Source organism: Apium graveolens, chromosome 6 (assembly GCF_009905375.1).
Source record: "Apium graveolens cultivar Ventura chromosome 6, ASM990537v1, whole genome shotgun sequence".
Lineage (NCBI taxonomy): Eukaryota > Viridiplantae > Streptophyta > Magnoliopsida > Apiales > Apiaceae > Apium > Apium graveolens.
Window position 1 is genome coordinate 59,025,954 of NC_133652.1, and position 23,725 is coordinate 59,049,678.

Below are 23,725 nucleotides of genomic sequence, written 5' to 3' on the forward strand. Positions count from 1 at the left end.
GGATCACACTAAAATTTTGATTTTCAGTTAGGAGGCTTTTAATGTGAATGACTGAAATTTCAAATTTGAATTGAAGGATTATAATGAAAACACTACAAGAAATCTGGCCATTTACGATGGTTTTTTTGAACTAAAATCGTCGTAATTGAGCCATTTACGACAGAAAAAAATCGTCATTTTTGGTCGAGTAGTAAGTTCATTTTTTCGTCACAAGATAAAATTGCGTCGCAAGTTAGAAAGTAGGGCCCACAAATTCAATAAAATAATAAATCTACTTACGACGGAATATATCGTCGTAAGATACCAAAATACGACGAAAAATAAATGTCGTAAGTTTTGTACTTACGACGGAAAAAACGTCAGATATTACTTTACGGGACCCACTTTTAATAAGGCAAAACATAATATTACGACGGAATATACGAAGAACAACCGTCGTAAGTTTATTTTACGAGAATAATTACGACGGAATGTATGAAGAACAACCGTCGTAAGTTTGTTTTCCAGAATAACCAAATACTGATTTTCCAGTTTTCAGCCTTTTCGGATTTCAAATTGGATCCTAAACCTGTACAATCACAAATACCTATCTACACACAATCGTAGCTCAATCCAATCTGAAACCAAAATCAAATAACAAGCAATCATCCACGGAATTGAATAAATCAAAATTTAGAAACATCTATGAATTTTCTTCCCTAATCACAAATTAACTAGATTTTTACATTTCCTCGACATCTAGTTAAAATTAACCAAATATCATTTGGCAGTATTTACAAATTATAATGCTAGACATAGCAGGTTGATATTCACTATATCAACCATAAACCTCATGGCCGAATTCTGTTTGTGTATATAAACTAGAATCAGAATGCATGCTAAGTTTTACATGAACTAATAACTCCCGAAATCAGGCATGTTCATCCGCAAACCCTTATTCTTCTCTTCGTCTTACGGCGTGGCACTCCCGGGGCACATTTCGTCCAACACAATTTTCTTTCCTGTTAATAATTCAAGCAAAATATCCACTTTTACATCAATCCTATTATTACATCAAATCTTTCAAACCAAAATTTACAAAAATATTAGTATCATTTTGTTAGGCAATTTTCTTATCATTTCAAATAAACCCCAACTCTATTGCCATAAATAGACACAACAAATCTGAGGGTAGAAAAGAATTTAAACCACAAAGTACCTATCTCTATTTCTCATCCTTTGCTACTAATCCAAACATTGACTAGAAGGCTACTACTCCAATAATTAATTACTTTTTTTGATGGCTAGGCTGTCAATTAAATATACCGTGGCAATGCTAATATATACTCCTAGAAGGCTAGAAGTATATGTTGTGTTAACACACTAACCATACATCATATTATGCAGTGATATACTCCTGCTTATAAAATTATACATTTTTTATTTGATATTCTATTTTTGACATGTTTATTCCAAAATTTATAGGAACCAACACGTGGGACATATTTGAGCTTCGTATCCACAAGCGTGTTATTGACCTTTTAGCCAGAAATTTAGAGAAGTATTGGATATGCACAGATTTAATATTAAAGGCAAAGAGAAGGAAAAACACCAGTTCCAACAAGATGAATTGCAGTAGCCAAAACAGCCATTCCACTGCTGAAGCAAAGTGCTCTTTCAGCCTTGTCAAGTTTTGCCAAGATGCTGAGAATAAAAACAGATTCATGCTTAACAGGTAAAGTACATAACAATGAAATATATGTTATGTATCCAACACATATAAAACCTTTCCAATGCATCCCTTGTTGGATTTCCTCCTCTAGTGTAGTCATAGGGACCATATTCGACAGCGTTAGGCTGCAAAATATATTCAAAGTCAGTGCCTTTGCTGAAGTCAAAATATACAAAAAACCTGTAAAGCATATAAAGTTCCTTTCGAGACTCCAATCATGTAAAATATATATAGCAGACTGTAGAATTATTTATGCAATCAAACTAATATTTCTTGAAGTATTACAATCAATTTAAACAAATGCAAGTGACTAAAAAATTGAAAATGTATTTGCCTATACAACACAAGCGTGTTCACATACACAAGTCCTTGTTGCAAGTTCTGCCCTGAAATTTGGCATAAAATATATACATAGATTCATAAACAAAAGTCTCGGCATGATCTTAGAACTCAAGTTACCTGCTTGTAAGTAGCTGTCTGGTAAAGAGGTATACTTGTCGAATGAAAATAAAATTATAGTTGAGTCTAATGCTGATGTTGATGTTGATGCTGATGCTGATGCTTTCACATACTCGTCTAATGATGATGCTTTCACATCCATTTCTTTGTCTCTAAGGCAATTCAGTTCAAATTTCTTAGCTGACAGGAACAAATTCTGTCTACCATTAACGATCTTTTTGCATCCAAAACTCCCTTGTAAGGTGCCTTTCATAAACCCCTGCAACCAAATTTAAATAAGAAATTATTTCACATCAACTTTTATGTATAAAAAAAATAAGCTAAAGGCTAACTGAGCCAAGAGTTTTGCCTTCCGAGCATCAATCTTCTTATAGTGGGATGTTGAATTATGCACAAATTTAAGTATGTACTTACCAAGAAATTATGCACAAATTTAAGAATGTACTTACCAATCGCCCTGAAATTTCTCTTAAAGCTTCTGCCCATCGGAGAGGACAGATCCAACTCCACCTCATCTCTCTCTTCATCCAACATCTTCTCCACACTTATCACACCTACAATTAAACAGACAAACACATCAATTACAATCACTATCAATCAAATTACAAAAAGAATAAGAAATGAAATTGAGAAAAAATAAACACAGTTTACCTCAAATTCAGGTAGAATAAATAAAAATTAGGGCTTGAAATAGTGGGTTTATAAGAGATGAGAGTGTTGCGATAGTGCTAGGGTTTGATGACGAAGGCCAGAGAGAGGGCGAGAAGGCCTTCAGAAAGATATAATAAAAAGGGGTCGGGGAAAAAGAAAAAGAAAATGGTCAAATTACCCGGCACTTAAAAATTTCAGAATATTTACTCCCTGCAACCCCGTCAATGAAAATAAAATTATAGTTGAGTCTATTTTAAATATATATAAATTTTTTCTTTTTCTAAGCAAAAAAAAGTACTTAATTTAATTAGTTTCAAAATATAATTAATTAATTAAAGAGTTTTTCCATCTTTAGATACATTTAAAATTTTAATTAACTAATTAAAATTTTAATTTACAACGATCCAACTTTTTGGATGTCAATAAATAAATATATATATTAATAATATATCCAAAGTTTTATATTAGAATAATTTTATTTGGTTTGTCATTTTAACATTGAAGCATGAGTTTGACTTGTACAACTAACTAGTGTTTAATCCTGAATTTGTGTTTCAATTATTTAAAAAAGAAAAATCAACGATCCAACCGTATGCATGTCAATAGATATATATATATTAGTAATATAACCAAAATTTCATATCAAAATAATTTTATTTGGTTTGACATTTTAACAGTCAAACATCAGTTTGACTAGGACGGCTAACTAGTGTTTATTTCTGAATTTGTGGTTCGATTATTTTAAAAATATTTTTCATCGATTCAACCGGATGGATGTCAATATATATATATATATATATATATATATATATATATATATTAGTGATATAACCAAAATTTCATATCAAAATAATTTTATTTGGTTTGACATTTTAACAGTCAAACATCAGTTTGACTAGGACGGCTAACTAGTGTTTAGTTCTGAATTTGTGGTTTGATTATTTTAAAAATATTTTTCATCGATCCAACCGTATGGATGTCAATAATATATATATTAGTGAAATAACCGAAATTTCATATCAAGATAATTTTATTTGGTTTGACATTTTAACAGTCAAGCATTTGCTTGACTAGTACAACTAACTAGTATTGAATCCTGAATTACTCTTACGATTATTTTAAAAATATTTTTCAATGATCTAACCGTATGTATGTCAATATATATATATTAGTGATATAACCAAAATTTCATATCAAAATATTTTTATATGGTTTGACATTTTAACAGTCAGGCAACAGTTTATATAGTACAACTAACTGGTGTTGAATCTTGAATTAGTGTTTCGACTATTTTAAAAATATTTTTCAATGATCCAACCGGATGGATGTCAATAGATATATATATTAGTGATATAACCAAAATTTCATATCAAAATATTTTTATTTGGTTTGACATTTTAACAGTCAAGTAACAGTTTGAATAGTACAACTAACTAGTGTTAAATCTTGAATTAGTGTTTCGACTATTTTAAAAATATTTTTCAACGATCCAACCGGATGGATATCAATAGATATATATATATATATATATATATATATATATATTAGTGATATAACCAAAATTTCATATCAAAATAATTTTATTTGATTTGACATTTTAACAGTCAAACATCAGTTTGACTAAGACGGCTAAATAGTGTTTAGTTCTGAATTTGTGGTTAGATTATTTTAAAAATATTTTTCAATGATCTAACCGTATGGATGTTAATAGATATAAATATTAGTGATATAACCAAAATTTCATATCAAAATAATTTTATTTTGTTTGACATTTTAACAGTCAAACATCAGTTTGATTAGGACGGCTAACTAGTGTTTATTTCTGAATTTGTGGTTCGATCATTTTAAAAATATTTTTCATCGATCAAACCAGATGGATGTCAATAGATATATATATCAGTGATATAACCAAAATTTCAAATCAAAATAATTTTATTTGGTTTGACATTTTAACAGTCAAACATCAGTTTGACTAGGACGGCTAACTAGTGTTTAGTTCTGAATTTGTGGTTTGATTATTTTAAAAATATTTTTCATCGATCCAACCGTATGGATGTCAATAGATATATATATTAGTGATATAACCGAAATTTCATATCAAAATAATTTTATTTGGTTTGACATTTTAACAGTCAAGCATTTGTTTGATTAATACATCTAACTAGTGTTGAATCCTGAATTAGTGTTACGATTATTTTAAAAATATTTTTCAACAATCTAATCGTATGGATGTCAATAGATATATATATTAGTGATATAACCAAAATTTCATATCAAAATAATTTTATTTGATTTGACATTTTAAGAGTCAAACATCAGTTTGACTAGGACAACTAACTACTTTTTTGTTCTGAATTTGTGGTTCGATTATTCTAATCGTATGGATGACAATATATATATATATATATTAGTGATATGATCAATATTTTATATAAAATTATTTTAGCAAAAAAATTAATTTTTTTCTGAAATTCTTGAAATGTCACCCAAACAAATAAATGCTGACATTAATATGGTTGGATCATGAAATAATATTTTTTAAAAATTGAAATTATCAAAATTCATGTGCTAGTTTACGACGAAATCCGTCATAAATTATTATCTGAAAAATTTAAGAACAGTCAAATTTACCGCCCAAATTTTGGGAAAAAAGTTAAATTTCCCTCTTTGATACCTTACGACGAATTTTAATTTCCGTCGTAAATTGGATGTTCCAATATTTTCCGTCACAAATATTTCGTCGTAAATTTAGATGAAAATATTTTTTTCATTTAATTTCAAGTTAAATTTTAATAAAAATATTTAACTTACGACGAAATGTTCAAATCGTCGCAATTTCAAATGATTTTTATTTTCCCGCCAATTTTTTTGGAAAAAAGTTAAATTTCCTCTTTTATAACTTACGACGAATTTTAATTTCCGTCGTAAATTTGATGATCCGATTTTTTCCGTCGCAAATATTCCGTTGTAAATTTAGATAAAATATTTTTTTAGTCAATTTCAATTTAAAATTTTAATAAAAATAATTAACTTACGACGAAATGTTTAAATCGTCGCAACATCAAATTATTTTCACTTTTGTTTAATCGTGTCGTGCATAATTTTATTAATAAAATACTAAACTTATGACGGTTTTGTGTTTCGTCGTAAATAATTACGACGTTTTGCTTTTTTCCGTCGTAAGTTTGGCGCGCATTTTTTTCCGTCGTAAGTTGGCCGTCGTAATTGGCCTATTTTGTTGCAGTGAAATAACTATTAGATTGTGGAGAGAGCAATCCAAACCTCCGATTTTGCAAATAACTGGCCAAGTTAATTCTTTGCCGGACAAATTAGAGTCGAATACTGATTTATATAAACTAAAACCTCTATAAATTGATGGAGTTGGGACTGAGGAATTTATTAATTTAGAATTATACTAATTTAGAGATGTATTACTTAATCGTAAATTAATATTGATTAATTTAAAGATTGCTTTCAATATTAAAAAATTATATTTTAATTATATAAATTAGATAGAATTATGTTATCCAGAGTTTCTAAAAAGTATTAACTTATTATTTTATCGAAATTGATCATTTTTTGAACTGGTCCAAGTCGGGACCGGAGAAAATCATTATTTTATAGAGATTATTAATTTATGAAGGTTTTACTAGAGATAAAATGGTTAGTAGGAATGGTCAAAAATTACTGCAGCAATTGTACAACCGTGACAGCTATACCACCACTACATAAATATCATATACTATTTTAGGCGATAGTTATTTATTATATACTTTAGAGATAGCATGACATAAGTGAGTGATGACATAAATGAGTGAAACCGCCTTAGTGACGTTTAGTCGATATAGATGGATTGTATATGGAAAAAATAGTGTGTTAAAAGTGAGGTGCGTTTGCTTTTATGCAAAGATTAGTAGAAATCTCTCGAAGTCAGATATAAACAAAATTCCTTTATAGTTTGTAGATATTACAATTGTTTCATGTTCACTACTTTCGTATCACTGTATCAAACACTTAAAATGGTTTATTGCTGAAATTAGATATGGCAATTCGTTCATTTCGTATACTAACATGTCGTGTACTTTCATGTTTCGTGTACGTGATGCCAAACCAAAACCCAAACCATTAAAGATTCACTTAATTTCATTTCATTTACCTTCATTTCGTCTATGTTTCACGTCACGTTCATGTAAATTTTGAATAAAATAGACATACTAATAAATAAATAAAAATATTTAAATATGAATTTTTTACTGATAGAGTTTTAAATCAATATGTCATAAAGAATCAATTGTGGTCAAGTCTAGTGAAACTTAAAATTTGAAACTATTTTGTATTTAACTTATGTAAATATTATATTTAAAATATGAATTCATAAAATTTAAATATTATTCATTTCGTGTATCTTCATTTCGTGTTGTGTACTTCAAGGTAAACTCAAAACCAATAATAAATTTATCTGTACAATTTCGTGAACCACAAAGGTTAGCCCAAACTCATTATTTTCGTATCGTGCACGAAATTGCCCACTCTACTTGAAATACTTGAACCAAATGTAGGGTGTTTTTACACTTCTACTCGTCTCGTCCTTTTAAACATCATACTCGTAGAGCATACTTAGCTAAATGCTTAACTGGTTAATCTAGAATGGTCATAACCTTAACTAAGACTAATGCTATAAAAAACAGTTATTTACCGCAGATTGAAGAATTGAGACATTAAATTACATTTCAATTTCTTTCCACTTGTTAGTTACAAACTAATACACTAAGCATAAATTTAAAATTAAATCACATTGTAAAAAATTGGAATGATGAGTAGTAGGCAAGAATCTTACGAGATAAATATAAGTATATATAAGAATGCATGCATATTGATTTATGATGTTAGAATGTCTTAAATCAGTATATACCCCAAACTCTGGGACTTCGGGGGTCTTGATTTTTTTTAAATTTTTTCTCACCTCCACTAAATTGTGAAGTAAATTTTTATGTTGCTATTACGGATCACGCTAAAACTTTGATCTTGAGTTGGGAGGCAATTAATGTGAATGTCTGACATTTCAAATTTGAATTGAAGGATTATAATGAAAATAACTATTAGATTGTGGAGAGATCAAACCAAACCTCTATAAATAATTGGCCAAGTTAATTATTTTCTAAACAGATCAGAGTCGAATGCTGATTTATATACAGTAAAACCTCTATCAATTAATATAGTCGGGACCAAGAAATTTTATTAATTTAGAGAGGTATTAATTAATTATAAATTAATAACTATTGATTTATTATGAGTTTTTGATACAAAAAATTACATTTCAATTATACAAATTACACATAATTATGTTATCTAGAAATTCTAAAAGTTATAATTTTATTATTCGATCAAAATTGATCATTTTTTGAACTGGTCCAAGTCAGGACGGGAGAAATTTATTATTTTGGAGAGATTATTAATTTATGAAGGTTTTACTGTAGATGAAATGGTCACTACAAAAGATCAAAAAATGCTGCAACAATTGTACAATTGTGGACGGCTAAACCACATGCTTCATAAATATCGTATATTATCTTTGATGATAGTTATTTATTATATATTTTAGAGATAGATTAACATAAAAGAAGTGAAATGACCTCAATGACGTTTAGTCGGTAAACATGAATTGTATATGGAATCAAAATAAAGTGTGAAAAAGTATGCGTGTTTGCTTTCGTGCAAAGATTAGTAGAAGTCTCCCGAAGTCAGATTTAAACAAAATTTCTTAATGATTTGTAGACATGGAAATCATTTCGTGTACTTTCGTATTAGTTGTACCGAACTCATAATATGGCTTGTTACTGAAATTAGACCTGACAATTCGTTCGTTTCATATACTTTTTGTCATGTACTTTCGTGTTTCATGTAGGTAATGCCAAATCAAATCCCAACCCATTAAAGATTCGTTCCGTACGTTTCATGTTCGTGTACCTTCATTTCCTCTAAGTTTCTTGTCGTGTTCATGTAAGTTTTGAATAAAATAGAAATTAAGATATATAAAAAAAATATTTAAATATTAAATTTTTATTAGTCGAGTTTTTAAATCAGTATGTCATAAATAATCAATTTTGGTCAAATCTTGTGAAAATTAAATTTGAAACTATTTTGTATTTATTTTATGTAAATATTATATTCAAAAAATTATTTAAAAATATGTATTAATGTAATTTAAATAGGTATTCACTTCGTGTATTTTCATTTCGTGCCGTGTACCTAAAGGTAAACTCAAAACGAACAATAAATTTATATGTATAATTTATGTTCATATACTTTCATGTTCGTGAACCACAAGGTTCAACCCGAATCAGTTATTTTCATGTCTTGTACGAAATTGCCAACTCTACTTGAAATACTTGAACCAAATGTAGGGTTTTTACACCTCTACACGTCTCGTCTATTTACACATCTACTCGTTGAGCACACTCAACTAAATGCTTAATTGGTTAAGCTTTAGAACCTTGACTAAAAATAATGTTATCAATAGAACTCAGTCACATTAGAATAAAGAAGTTAGACTTTAAATTGTATTACAATTTCTCTCCACTTGTTAGTTACAAAAAAATACCGTGAAACATAAATTTAAAATTAAATCACATTGTAGAATGAAGAGTGCATGTATATGAATTAATAATATACTAATTAGCAATTGAGCAAGCCTTTATTAGGCTCAAATCATCATCGCAAGAATTAAATATTTTGGGTGTAAAATATATGTAAAATATATCTAAATTGATAGACATTTTTGTTAAATTAACACATATATTAAAGAAGGAGAATATGAAAATGCCGATAGTAGTAGGTTGTAACGGATAAATATGACGAAGGCACGACCGGAGAGATCACAGAGTAGCTAAGTCATCTGTTGGAAAAATGGGCCCCAATTTAATTTATCTTGCAACAAAGACAGTTTTTGAGAATTTAATTAGCAAGAAAAAGGTACAAGAGAATTTGAGTAGGAATATGTCACACTCGGCATCACTGCATTCTTATCTTGTTCGTTTAGAAAAACATTTTTTATTCACCCATAGATAAATTATTTTTCAGCTTTTATTTCTTTATATAAATTATTTATAATAATTAAATCTATACTATGATAAATAAGTATGTGTTGTAAGTTTGCAACAAAAGGAATGAAACAAAAAACAAAATCATGAGGGCCACATCAACTAAATCTTTTTCACTAGGTTCCATAGAAGTTTTTCAAAAATATTTATAATAAAATTTGAACTGCTTGAGTTCAAGAAATGATATGAAAGTGTAAACAAATTTGTCTCAACTCGTCAATGATCAATTGACTATATATTCTATAACTTAAAGTTTATTATTGTAAGATTGGACAGGGACAGAGTTGACCGAAAAATTGTGTTGACGAATATAATAGTTTAACTTTTATTCGATTATAATAATACTATAATTTTATTACTTACGCATAAACATAATTATTATTTTATTTTATTAAAGAAGTGCTATTGAGTCCTGATTTTAAACACAACTGTGAATATATAAGAAGTAATATTTAAAATTACTATTCACTCAAATTATATTGTGCGAAGTGAAATGTTAACAAGTTGCTCTACGAAATTTTGTGGAATTACAAATCTTGTTTGTTGAGATTCGAACAAAATTATTAATACTATTTTTTTATTGTAGGGAACCCGCAGCCGGCTACTCTTCGAGTGAGTGCTCACGCAATAGCCTGTAAACCACGTGAATCAATAAAAATCGTATTTAAGCGTCTGCCTCATAAGGAATAATCATTACTTATATATAGACAAAATTATTGATTTATTCTTGAAGAAGTGTTGGTCATCTCAAACACTGTGAATATTTTATAAGTATAATATTAAGAAATTTTCATTCACTTAATTTACAAAGGTGCGAGGTGAATGGTTACGAAACTGCAACGTAAAATTTCTTTGAATTGCAAATTTTATTTATACGAAGTAAAATTTCATTGTGTCAGCATTGCTTCAGTACAAACAGCTCCATCTCCTTTTAAGTCCTTTCTCTTCGTTTTTTGCCTTGTGAGCTTTCATGAACACCATGTACTGAACGAAAACGTTTTCATTGTCCGCTAAAGTACAATGTATGTGTGTACTGCAATTTGTTATATGAAGTGATTAGTGTATGGTCAACATACCTTCTGCTTCATCCTCTTTGTCGCTATTTGCCTACGTATGCATTAATCAATAAGAGAAGTAAAATAATTATACCGATTCGTTTTACAGAACCAAAGTTGTAGCCAGAGTCTTACTTACCAAAGCATGTTGCAGTCGTGCATTCTCTTCTTTTATAACCTGTAGTTCTGCTTCCAGATCACATTTATGAGTCTTTCCAATAAGAAATTATGAAAACAAACATTAAAAACAGACTTGGCCTAGCCCTTTTAAATACCATGGTGTTAATCTAAACATTTCTTATTTTTATGAACATTTCTTCCCACATAAAAATTTAAACAAAAGTAAATTTTTCTGCAACCACCTAAGTATTAAGTATCACTTTGCATCTTCCACATTATTCGTTCACGGTATAATCATTTCACGGGAAATTGACCGTACCTGCCTCCTTGCCCTTGACCTGGCAGCAGATTCTCTGTTTCTGATCATACAGGGCTGCTTCCTTGCCGCCACCTTCTCCAACTGACCACTGCACATGTCTGCTGCATTACCATTCTTGTCAAATTTAGGGGAAACTGAACTAGCAGAACTTCTCACCATACAGAACTTCTCGTGATTAGTATCCGCAGGCCATTCTTTCTGGCAGTGGCTAATAAACCGGCACATTTCCTCCCCCTCCTGAAGCAGTAACAACCGCACAACCAGGTGTACATGACTGCTGCAGAGGACGTGAACGATCATGTGCCCGCACCACACCAGCCATAATTAGAAAATCCTCGAGGTTCATCTCTTTGTTTGTTGCCTAATTCTGGGCAGAGTTAACTTCCTGAAAATTAGCAGTATCATTCACTGATGATGTTTCTATCTCGCCTTCAGGAAACTATGGATTAGTATTGGCTGTGGCTGCAGCTACGGGGATTGTGGCTGCTCCCATGGGGGCAGCAGTGCTGAGGGAAATATCGGGGCTTGGGAGAAGTTGTTCAGGAGTTCACCAATGTTCATTGATCCGGAGCTTCCAATGTCATCAGAGAATGTGTGTTGAAACACCTCAAGGAGGAAAAAGATTGACGACGATCGACGATCGAGGGATGGGAGGGCGTGGTTGTGAGGATGTTGTGGGTTTGTTGATTGAAGACATTCATCATCATATAATTATTGATATAAGCAACGAGGCATGAAACCGAATTGGAGATAAAATAAGATAATAAATATGTACAGCTAGCATAAGATGCATTGAAAATACAAAGACCACTAATTAATCATGGATTATGTACAGTAGTTGGGAGGCTTCCATTGTGAGTGTCCTACATTTCAAATTGGAATTAAAAGATTGTAATAAAAATAAGTACTAGGTCGGGGAGAGAGCAAGCCAAACCTCTGATTTTGCAAAAAGAATGTCGAAGTTAATTTGCTAGACTGATTAAAGTTGAATGTTGATTCATAGAGCTGAAATGATCACTACGAAATGTTAAAACTTAATGCGGCAGTTTAATCGTGAACGGCTAAACCGTTTGCTTCATAAATATTTTATACTATCTCAAAATATACTTATTTATCATATGCTTTAGCATCTACACACATAAAGTCGAACTTCCGCTTTAACGTTCAGTTGATAAATATGAATTGTATAACAAATAAAAATAAAGCGCGGAAAGTGACAAGACTTGTTTTGCTTTCGTACAAAGGTACGTAGAAGTCTAAGACAGTTAGATATAAACAAAATTACTTTGCAATTTGTAGGCATGATAATCATTTTGTGTCGTTTACTTTCGTACTCATAATATTCTTAAAAATGTCAACTTTTTTTATTTGCTTCAACTTAACTGCAGAATAACATTCATTTTAATTAAAATTTTCACAATTTTTCATTTTTGTATAATATTGGAGGACACACAAATAATTTTCACTTCCGACCTTAAATATTGTAGGGTCGTCCCGCAACCATGTACTTTTTAGGGAATATATTTTTTTAAATTATTTGAAGGAACAAAGAAATATTAAAATATACAGGCACACAAATTTTCTTTGTTAAGAACATGTCTTAAATTATTGTTATATTACACTATCGAAAAAATTAAAATTCTACTAGCAACAGAATTAAAAAAAATTAAGGGCACACCTCCTTTTAATTAAGAAGTACAAAGTATAGATACAATATGTATACATACGAATACATAGATAGTTTGGTTATTTGGTAAAATATTACAAATATCTCGTTTTTTACGATTTTTTTATAATACTCTTGAGTACAAAAACATTTGTAACTTAGAGACTTGAATATTTCTTGACCGACCTCGTATCCGATAATTAAAATTCAACTTAATTATTTTCAAACTAAATTAAAGAATGTCACAAGTGAAATTCCAAGTTCTCATTAATAGATAGCTCAGCTTAGTCACTAGCCTGTCGAGTGAAACCACCGACAAAACAAAGGAATCTTTGTATTAGGATTTTCAAAAGTTTTGTGTAAATGGTGCTATTTGTGGAAAAGCACAAGGTTTCTGCAACAAATAGTAATGAACGGTCCGGAGATTGTCCCGAGATACACAATTCAAGTAAAACTAATTTATAACCCGTGCTTATACAAGGGGATCTCAAAATTTATTTAATAAAATAAATAAATAAATTTATAATATAAATTGAGTAATATGATTATGAAAAATTAAATTATCTATATAATAAGTGTATTGCATCTACATATGATGATAAATTTATTTAAGAACTATTTTCATTACATTTGTTATTTTTATGTTATATATTTTATGAGATTATTTCTATAAATAGATCTATTAAAATTTAAACTTTACTTCAAATTTGTATTAAAAACTTACCATAAGTAACACAATTCATATTTAAAATTGTATTGCAAAGTTTTTATAATTAAAATGGGTCATAATAAGTATATGGATCTTTTATAAAACTAATATGGATACCAAACCTAAAAATGGATAGTCCATTAGGTCAAATTAAAGTTAAAAATCATATCTGAACCAAAATATGGATACCAAACCTTAGGAAAGGGTTATCCAACAATTTATAATATATAGATAATATTTTTAAGCGGCTAAATATATTTGTAGAGATAAATATTGATAAATAATATACACATCTGTTAAAGAGTAAAAATGTGTTTGAGTCTTGCTCTAACCTCTTAAGATTTTAGATGAACTGGTTATTTAATTTGGTATCAGAACTCGATTTAAGGAGAGACATAGATTACTTTTCTTACTTTTTCTCATAATATTATATTTTTTCTTAAAGTCCATGCCCAAACTTTATATATACATCTCAAAAAGACGGAGAGAGTAACTTATCAATAATATTTTATTAATATATTTATAATGAAAGAGTTTGATATTCGTAATCACGTACTCAACTAATTTAGGTGAGTGAGTATTCACGTGACTCTCTAAACAATGTGTATATGTGCATTTTTATCATAATGGAAATAGGACTAATGGGAGGTTAAATCAAATTTAGTGCGATATATCATATGAAAATGAATTTCACTTATTAATAGATGTTATCAATTTGTAATAGTATTTTTGATAGATCCAAATTGTTTTCATTATCAAAATCTTATTTTACTCGTAGTTATAATTTATTTTGAAAATTTTATTTTAAATTTTGGTATTAAAGTAAAAACCTCTCAGTTTTTAGACCAAATAATTGAGCAAAGGATTCAGATTGTAGTTTGGCGTGCATATTGTCAAAAAGATCAATACAGCAATTTTAAAGTCCAAAGATTGGATTACATTGTAGTTCATGCTCAATCTCACGACTTCGTTACTGGATAGACAATTACACATAACCGAGAACAGTGCTTTTCATTAATTTTGTGCAATGGAATTACTCTAAATAATAACTGAACAATTCGAACTAACAGGACTCACAAAATAACACCATTAATCTAAACTGATTTGATTAAACCATGAATGATAAGACCTTCCCAGTACTTTGATTACACTCTCAGACTTTCGAGTAGCTGAGGAACTCCCAAACACAACAAGGGTTACCAGATAATACATTCCATACCTATTCCCTCTTCTTTTCTCCCCTTATCCCCTTTCTACACTTGTCTTTTAATTACTTAATTACCCCCTGTTGAAATTACCTTTCTGCCCCCATCCGTTTTCTTAAAACGACGTCGTACATATGTTATAGGCATGCCTGCTCTATTATTATTATGCTGAGATATTGCAATACCCCCCGCCAGGACCTTCACCTTGTCCTCAAGGTGAAAATGAGGGAACTGTTCTGTGACCACATCTGCACTCTCCCATGTAGCATCAAAAGCGATAACTGTATGCCCTTCCAATCTGTTGCGCAGATTCAATACTTCCTCGGTTCAACCAAGAGTTCTAAGTCAGGACCAAGTTGCATTGGCAGAGTAGAGGAAACTGATGTACTGCCCACAGCTTTTTTAAGTTGCGAGACGTGAAACACAGGGTGAAGTTTGCTGGTTGGAGGTAGTTTCAACCGATAAGCAACTGTGATCTCAAAAGGCCCGTACAAACGAGCTGATAGTTTCTCAAAGGGTCTGTTGGCTAACGATTTTTGACGGTACGGTTGTAATTTAAGATACACCTTCACTCCGATGGAATATTGCACCTCCCTGCGGTGATTATCAGCTGTTGATTTCATTATTTGTTGGGCTCGTAAAAGGTGGAATCGAAGCTGGTCAAGTAATGCATCTCGTTCCAGAAGACTCTCTTCCAAATTGTCCACTGGGGTATGACCATTGCCTAAGCGAAGCAGGTGTGGTGGCTCTCTACTATACAAAGCCTGAAAAGGAGACAGTTTATGCTCAATCTCATGACTTCGTTACTGGATTGACAAGTACACATAACCGAGAACAGTACTTTTTATTAATTTTCATACATGGCATTATACAATTATGCTGTCAACTCAATTCAGAAGACAGATCTAAACATCATTTGATGTATTCTTGATGCAATGAATCCATACCGGATGCATTACTCATACAAAATACTTGCCCATATTAATTGCTTGTTGCTCAAAACCGCACTTTTCATAGAATCCGGTGTTCCTAGCACCGCAGTAAAGTACTACCTTGTAACATCCCACTGAACGGGCATGATCAGTGAGGAATTCAACAATTTTCTTTCCTAATTGCAAACCTCGTGCATTTGAGTCGACTACAACATCTTCTATGTGACCGGCTTTGCCACAACTCCTTATGAACTTTCTTTCAATAAACACACTTCCGGTTGCTATAATCTTTTTTGAGCATTCATCTTCAATTACACCTACAACACGGTCATCACCACATGCCTTCAGCTCTTCAAACCGGTTTTGGAACTCCTGATCGGAGACAGAATCACATACGGTTAGTTGTTGCAGTAGTTCAAGGAAGCCCTTACTTTTGTCGGATATCTCAAGTTTTCGAACTTGATACTTCTTTTCGACAGTAGAGCAACTAACAGTACTATGCATCTTTTTCTGTAAGGTATGCCTGACTGTCCTTACACCTGCAACTCAAAACCAAATAAAAAATAATGCACTTGAAATTTGGTTGGCTCAAGGTGAGGGGAGGGTGAGAGATTGGGGTCTTGGGAGACCAAGTCTCCCAAAATAAAGTAGTGTAACCGAAATTGAAAAACCGCAGACTATACCTAATACAATTAATATCAAAACGACTTCCATAACTACTGCACTTAAGTCTCCAAGAAAATTAGACTCCGATATGCAAACACCGTTTGTTGTTATCAATTAGTCATTTTAATACGACAAGAGAAATCTACATCGAAATATTAGCATCACCATTTATCCAAAGGCTTTCAAGTGTATAGTATAAGCAACCCTCCCAACTTCAAAGAAACGACACTACAATGGAGCAGAGCACTACCCTCAGTTTGAGAATTGAAAATAATGTGGTGAAAACAAGACACATGATGAGATAATGGTTATCACAAAGACTTCTTGAAGGTCTAGACAAGTGACAACTACTATTCATTAACCCCTTCCACCACTCACTACAGAAAGTCTCCTGCTCTCCATGTGAACTGTAAGCCACCCAATATATTAACATCCTTGTTTTCCCACTAAATGGACTCGATTCTGCTAGAAGAGCCAAGACTTGACTTACAGGGAATACAGGGAGCTAAAACACAGCATTCTTATAGATATAAAACTTTGCAAGAACGGTAAAATTTAGTGTGAGGGAACACTTACTCGGATTTTTTATATTTCCGGTGCAAATTTATACATCAAAAATTACGATTCATGTTCTTTGACGAAACAGGTGAAACAGTCAAGGAAGTGATCTGACAATGATTTCCCTTTCACACGGGTACCTACTACTTGCAACATACGTGCAAATTGCTACAAAGCCTACAATGGCACAGATGGTATTACAAAGGTTAAAATTAAGCCAAGTGCTGAAGAGTATCTCCCCCTGCCTTCCTCAGTTTGATATACAAATAACAATAAATCCCATTAATCCCAGGTGTGTATTAAATCGATCAAAACGCTAGCAAACTAATCAAACTAATCGACATGGGATTTTACATACACTATCAAGGTCATGAGCTCACGGAGTCTCCAGCATACAAACTTAAGTTTTAAATGTTTAATTTCATGGATTTGAATAAAAAACTTGACAAAGTAATCATAAAATTATTTTGCCCACATTGGTCCTTTTAATTAAATGTGATTAATTAGTATAATCCATGAAGAATGAAGAAATTGAAACAGACTACAATGGCCTGAAGCTGTATGCTCACATGACAAATATGTATATAAATATAAATTGCAACAAAAGAAGCAACGAGAAGTTACCACAAGAAAGAAGAGACCTCATTCGCAGCAGCAGGAGAAGAGTGTAGTTATACTTACTTTATAAAACAAACTCTACTACGTTATCCAAATGCACTTCTGGCCAAGTATTGGTTTTCGACTCCAGCGATGCTCTTAAATTTTTAAAAGAAAAAGGAGCTAAGTGATCACAAAATTAAATTTTGGGAGCACACTATGAAAAAAGGTGAAATTAATTTTTGGAAATTTGACAAATATTTCAACGTTTATATATTTATTTGTAACTCTGCTATCTTACTTAAAGTCTTGCAAATTTACTATATTTTTAAACATACAAATAATTAAATTGCAAAAATACCATCTCACCTCCTCCTCCAATAAATAAGAAATTACTAACTTTGCAAAATTAAAATTAGATACAGAGCAATACATACACGCAATTATCTTCAATCCGGCACACTCCCGCCGCCATGAGCGTCTCATTCTCTCTCCTCTCATCTCTCTCCCAACCAATCTCTCTCATCTCTCTCCCACTCTCTTCTCTCTACACTCACCGATTCTACCTAACACTTCCTCTCCCCAACCTCCGTACGCAATCGCCTCTCTCAATTCGAACCTTCTACGAGTTGCCGAAACCTCTCTGCGCCCTAGACTCTTAGCTCTCCGACGCCGACGTCGACGCCGACGACGAGGACGATGACGAGGAGTAGTTGTAAGTAGTGAATTATGTGAATCGGTTGTTTTGTAATTATGCAATTTGGTTAGTTGTAATTAGTGGAATTTGAATGAAGCAAAAATGTAATTAGATAAAAGTGTATGTAAACTCTCTCACATTTTATTGCAGGTAATTTGCGTTGTGAGAATTGATTGATTTTCAGATGTATGAAATTACAATGAAGCGAAAATGTGAGTGTTAGTGGTTGGAGCGGATAGTGGTATTTATTTTTCTGCCTTACAACGAGTTGCAACTTATTATATAAATAAATATAATTTTCAAAAGATTTTTTCAAAGTTGCATTTCTGGTTGCATATTTGGTTACCAGCAGTTGTAGATTTGGTTACATATGCAACCACAGTATTTTTGTAAATAGTTTTTCGAACATAGTATTTTTGCAATTTGTTTTAAAAAGTGACAGTATTTTTGTAAAAATTCTTTTAAACTTGATTATTTATGAAAAAAGCCCTTAATCTTTTTATATTACACTTTTTTTTTTAAATTCGGAAATCTGAAAATGAGCTTATACACCCTAATTATTAAAAAAAAAATAGAATTAAATAAATTCAATACAATATTCTGCCCAATGAATAGATTACAATTTATTAATGTGTGAGATTGGTAGACCACTTTTTTTTTTAATTTAAATAACTTAAAAAAAGTAATTTAAACATTATCTCATAGAAATTTCTTTATGAGTGTGTACTGACTTTGTTTGTGTAGGGGTGATTTTTGACTATTCATTTCGAATATAATTTCTAAATAACATTTCTAGGATGTAAAAGTGCTATCAATTAAATGATTATAAGATGTCTATTGTGAGACTCAGAATATTTATTATTTAATTCTACTCATACAAATCATTTAGCCACGAACAAAAAATAGCAGTAAGATAGTAATTTGATTTTATTGAAATATTAGTCTGGTCTGATGAAAAGCTCGTTCGATCCAAAGACTTGACAGAAAAATAGCAACAAAAAATATGTGAAGATTAAGAAGACAACAGTAGAAAAATCTTGTGGCACAGCTTATTGCTCTCGGAGTATGTAACCTAACTTGTTAAAAGATCCGAACTGGTTTTCCCATAGTGCTTTTCAGGTACAAGCACCTTACCTGTTGCAATAGAACAACAAAGACACAGATTATCAAATACTAGGACTAGAAAAATAGGAGCTACTAGAGCTTTAACCCTAAGTGTTGCAAATACTTGGTAAATGAACACAAATCTTTGGCCAGAGAAGACATTAACAGGAGAGATCTACAAGTAAATAACAAGACGGCATGTAATTTAAGTGTTAGAAAACTGGTCTGTCTGAGATGAGAGTATGTGTTAAATTACTTACATTTTGCCAATTCTTCTTGAGTAATGAAACCAGAAAGTTGACACTCATTTGAACATTCTGGAATATCTTCTCCATACTGCAATTACCGACGGCAACTCCCATACAAAGAACCTTTTTAAGCTGAAACTTCACTGTTGCTTTTACTTCGTTAACCTTTGTCTCCAGTGATTCCTGTTGGTTCATCAGCGTAGGAAATTTTCCTGTGTACATGATATAGTTCAACATTATGGTCAAGAATATACCTTATAAATGTGTAGACTAGCAAATTAAGTCAAAAAAAAAGTGATGTGATGCGTTGTCTTTGACTCTAGCTCTTCATTCTCATTACAGAGTGCTGCTTATGAAGCAAAAACTTTAATGCTTGTAGCACCAACAACACCTTGACTGGGCATCTAAACTTAAAACTAATATTCTTGCCTGCCTTGTTGAGACCAGGGCCCAAAAGACGTGGAATTTGCTTAATAACAGCTTCAGATGCTAAGAAAGCATGGTACTTCTTGGCAAGCTTCTTCACCAATTTCTTGTTCTTGTTCAGTTTCTTCAAGCCTTCCACATCCATAGATTCCAAACCAATTTTCTCAGCCTGTAGAATTTGTAAATCGAACTTGTTCAATTGTCTTAGAAGATTTTTTTAAGGATGTACATGCAAGATAATCATACAACCTTCACGTAGATTCTTGTCAAATAAGAATACAGAATAAAATTTAAATGATAATCCTATAAAGGACCCCCTTTGCAATGTATGTACTAGGTAAATCTGTAAAACATGTTAAGGACCCCCTAAAAATTCTATTTCCAAAAGGAGGGAGGCATCGCTAGGTTATAAGCCAAGAATTACTTTGATGCATTAGAAGAGAAGAAGTGTACCTCTCCCACATGTTGAGCATCACCAAGCATGCAAACCTTCATCTTAGGCCTGGGAATGTGTGGCAATTTAACTGAGCCACTAAAACGCTTGTCTTTCTGGGGATCATAGTTCTTAAGCCCGATCTGAAGTTCAATAGTCTCCGTAAACTTGCGACCTTTTTCTTTTGCATCAGTAGTTGTCTGAGTGATGGCTTCTTGACAACCTCATTTTGTAGCTTACTGAAGCAAAAGGTACAAGTTAATAAAAAAACCTTATTTTTACAATAAACATCATACCCGGTGCACAAGACTCATGCTTGTAACATCAGGAGAAAGTCCGTAGCTACACAATCTTAACTGTCATATTAACATTGTCTCAAGTAAAACTACATTGAAGCAGCTAAATACATAATTCCTCAATGTAGATCACACACTTGAACATACAATGTCATGCTGCTCATAAATCTATCGTATGTAGAACTGAAAAATCCGATTCGTTCTAGCAATCGAAATGCTGTATTTCAAAATCTCTAAAATTCATGCCAGATTCGCCTATAAGATACAAAATAAACCATAAATTTTATAAATTGTTGATTATTTAATTGATAAACCGGGTTTGAATTTAATTTATACGTAAAGTCGTAATTTAATACTTGGCAGTTGGCACTATCAACATTTTGCAAAAATCTTGTAAAATTCTCGTTGCAAACCTATAGACTTCAAAAATAAATAAAAAAAATCAAGAGAACACGCCCATTTTACAGTTAATTTAGATAATACAAATATAAAATGAACACTTAATATTAGTATATAAAAATTAATCAATCCGCTATCATGACCAATAAATGTGCGTGTTCGTGTGTATGGTTAATGATCAAAGTTAAAGAATGAGTAATGTTGACAGAGGAATTTGGGAGCAACAAAACTTGAGGTTCGTAGCCGGAAACAAGATCTGTGATGACGGTTTTTCATCGGAAACGTGAACAGTAACCGGTGGATCCGATGAACAGTATTCGTCAAAAAAGATGAACAGTATTTGGTGGTGATAATTATTTGGGGCTGAGATTGCTTAGGGTTAGTGGTGGCTCCTTTTGCGCTCTCGCTTCTGACCCCTTACAATTTGCCTACGTACCCCTATTTATAGGGGATCAAACCCACGTAGTTCTTGGGGAACAAGAAACCTAATGAGCTTAGATTTCTTATCCCGAGGCCCAGTAGGAAACCCACTGGAAACCGTCTTCTACTAGCTTTAGGAATGTCCGCCGATGAGGCCCAACCACAAAGGCCCAAGGCTCGTCCGCGACTTCGAGACTTCACGGATGAGGCATCTCCCTGGCCAAGGATAACCCTCCGCTACCAGCTGTTTCTCTAATCCACGGACGCAGGTATAGCCGTGGTTCACCCCAAATGTTGGACGCATCCCTGTCCCCCCGATAAGGAGCCCCTACCAGATTACAGGACAAGTGATCCTAAGCTTTCGGGTGCAAAGTGCAGGATACTCCGAAGTCTCCCAACGAAGACACCTGTTGACTACAGAGACAGAGCTCCCAAAGCACACACCAGATTTCACCCCACATCCCCAATGAGGACACCCATTGACTACAGGAGGAGGCCTTCTGACCACGGACACCGCATTTCCTGTAGATATGCTACAGAAAGGAGTTCTTCAATAGAGTACCTGCATCAAATAGGTTAGTAATAACATTCTCCATCTTCCTTGAATCTTCCAGAGAGTTCATCCAAGTAGCATGTCAAAGTTGCATTCATATGTCAAGTAGAAGTTAAGGGCGCGCCCAAACATTCCTGTATGTTGGCGCTGTCCTGTGTCATCAGCCTTTGACCTCTTCCTATGTCATTCTACATCATAGGGTGCGCCCTAAATTATTCATCGTTAGGGCTTGCTCTAATTCTGTCCAAGCCAACGTATGGGTCTGTCAAAGCAATCATGTCCGAGTAATCCGTCCAAGGAGCCTTCCTTACCTAGGGCGCGCCATAAGGCTCACTACAGGACAGATTCCAATCAAGGAATTCCTCTCCTCATTTTCAATAATTGGGCGCGCCTCCTCCATCATGCTTGAGGGCGCGCTTTTAAGACATGATAACCACAGCTGTTAATTAGCTACTCAGTCAATGGGGTGCAATCTTAGGGCGCTCCTTCTATTTGTGGAAAGTCAATCTCATCTTTTCCTAGATTTCAGGCACTTCCCCTTCAATTCTGCTCATTTTATTAATCTTAATCTGAATATTATTTATACCAATTTTTGGGCATAACAACTACCCCCCAAATTCTATATGCTATTGAAAATGGGATTGGAATATTTCTTCACCTTTATTAAAATCTGTATAAACAAATCTTCCAATACTTTTTACAGGGCGCGCCCTTTAAAAGCAAAGGGTTTAAAAAGAGATGCCATAATAACCAAATAAGGCGCGCCTTCAAGAGGGCGCGTCTTAGAAGTTCAAATGGTTTAAAAATAATCCCCCTTATTATTAGGGATTCGTGATTGATGTGACTGATTTGACAGCTGTCTTCTTTTTTTTTCTTTTTTTTACTATAAATACTAGTCACAATCAGTCATTTTTTTCTTTTGCTTTTACCCTCTCTCTTACTTCACCCCCTTTTCCTTTTCAGAGCACCACCACCGGCGGCACTATCCTTTTGCTCGGAATCCTCTCTCTCGGCCACCATTTCTCCAGTTTTTTCCGATCATTCTCTTCTCCATTCGAAAAGGTATGTAAAACTTCTTTCTTTTCTGAATTTCATTGCATAAATCACAATGCATGCTACTTTGTCTTTTCAACTTCCTTAGCTGTTCTTGATGATATGCATAAAATGATGTATGTATCCGTGTATGTATATGTTTAATTCTGACTTCTTGTTGTTTTAGATCCAAATTTATTAGGTCTAATTTCTAATTTCATGTTTCTAGGAAGCCTAATCGTTTATCCCTAAATTCAAAAGCATATATCTTATGATAAGGCGCGCCTTTACATTTATACTGGGCGCGCCGTTGTCATCTAATTATCCAATAGTTTATCGTTCATAGCAGTCTCTATGGATCCTTTAAAT

General features: G+C 32.5%; 2 protein-coding genes and 1 pseudogene across 4 annotated transcripts; all 3 read right to left on the reverse strand.

The window, feature by feature from the left end:
• Positions 1-681: 681 nt before the first annotated feature.
• LOC141663959 (uncharacterized) lies at positions 682-2,954 on the reverse strand. Its single transcript, XM_074469805.1, has 6 exons — positions 2,822-2,954; positions 2,620-2,724; positions 2,171-2,429; positions 1,766-1,836; positions 1,592-1,683; positions 682-1,001 (listed from the first exon to the last, which is right to left on the reverse strand). The coding sequence occupies exons 2-4, from the start codon at positions 2,695-2,697 to the stop codon at positions 1,832-1,834; spliced, it is 342 nt and encodes a 113-aa protein (XP_074325906.1). The 5' UTR covers positions 2,698-2,724; positions 2,822-2,954; the 3' UTR covers positions 682-1,001; positions 1,592-1,683; positions 1,766-1,831.
• An 11,917-nt stretch (positions 2,955-14,871) lies between these two features.
• On the reverse strand, positions 14,872-17,931 carry LOC141667059 (glucosamine 6-phosphate N-acetyltransferase-like). Of its 3 annotated transcripts, XR_012552464.1 has the most exons (3): positions 17,776-17,931; positions 15,856-16,466; positions 14,872-15,759 (listed from the first exon to the last, which is right to left on the reverse strand). XR_012552464.1 is itself a non-coding variant. In XM_074473398.1 (2 exons), the coding sequence occupies exons 1-2, from the start codon at positions 17,795-17,797 to the stop codon at positions 15,955-15,957; spliced, it is 534 nt and encodes a 177-aa protein (XP_074329499.1). In that variant the 5' UTR covers positions 17,798-17,931; the 3' UTR covers positions 15,821-15,954. The 3 variants fall into 3 exon arrangements, 2 of the variants coding, with proteins under 2 accessions (XP_074329499.1, XP_074329500.1); XM_074473398.1 differs by lacking the exon at positions 14,872-15,759 and having other exon boundaries at positions 15,821-16,466; XM_074473399.1 differs by lacking the exons at positions 14,872-15,759; positions 17,776-17,931 and adding an exon at positions 17,170-17,756 and having other exon boundaries at positions 15,821-16,466.
• A 1,594-nt stretch (positions 17,932-19,525) lies between these two features.
• LOC141665134 (large ribosomal subunit protein uL1-like) lies at positions 19,526-23,344 on the reverse strand (annotated as a pseudogene).
• Positions 23,345-23,725: the final 381 nt, after the last annotated feature.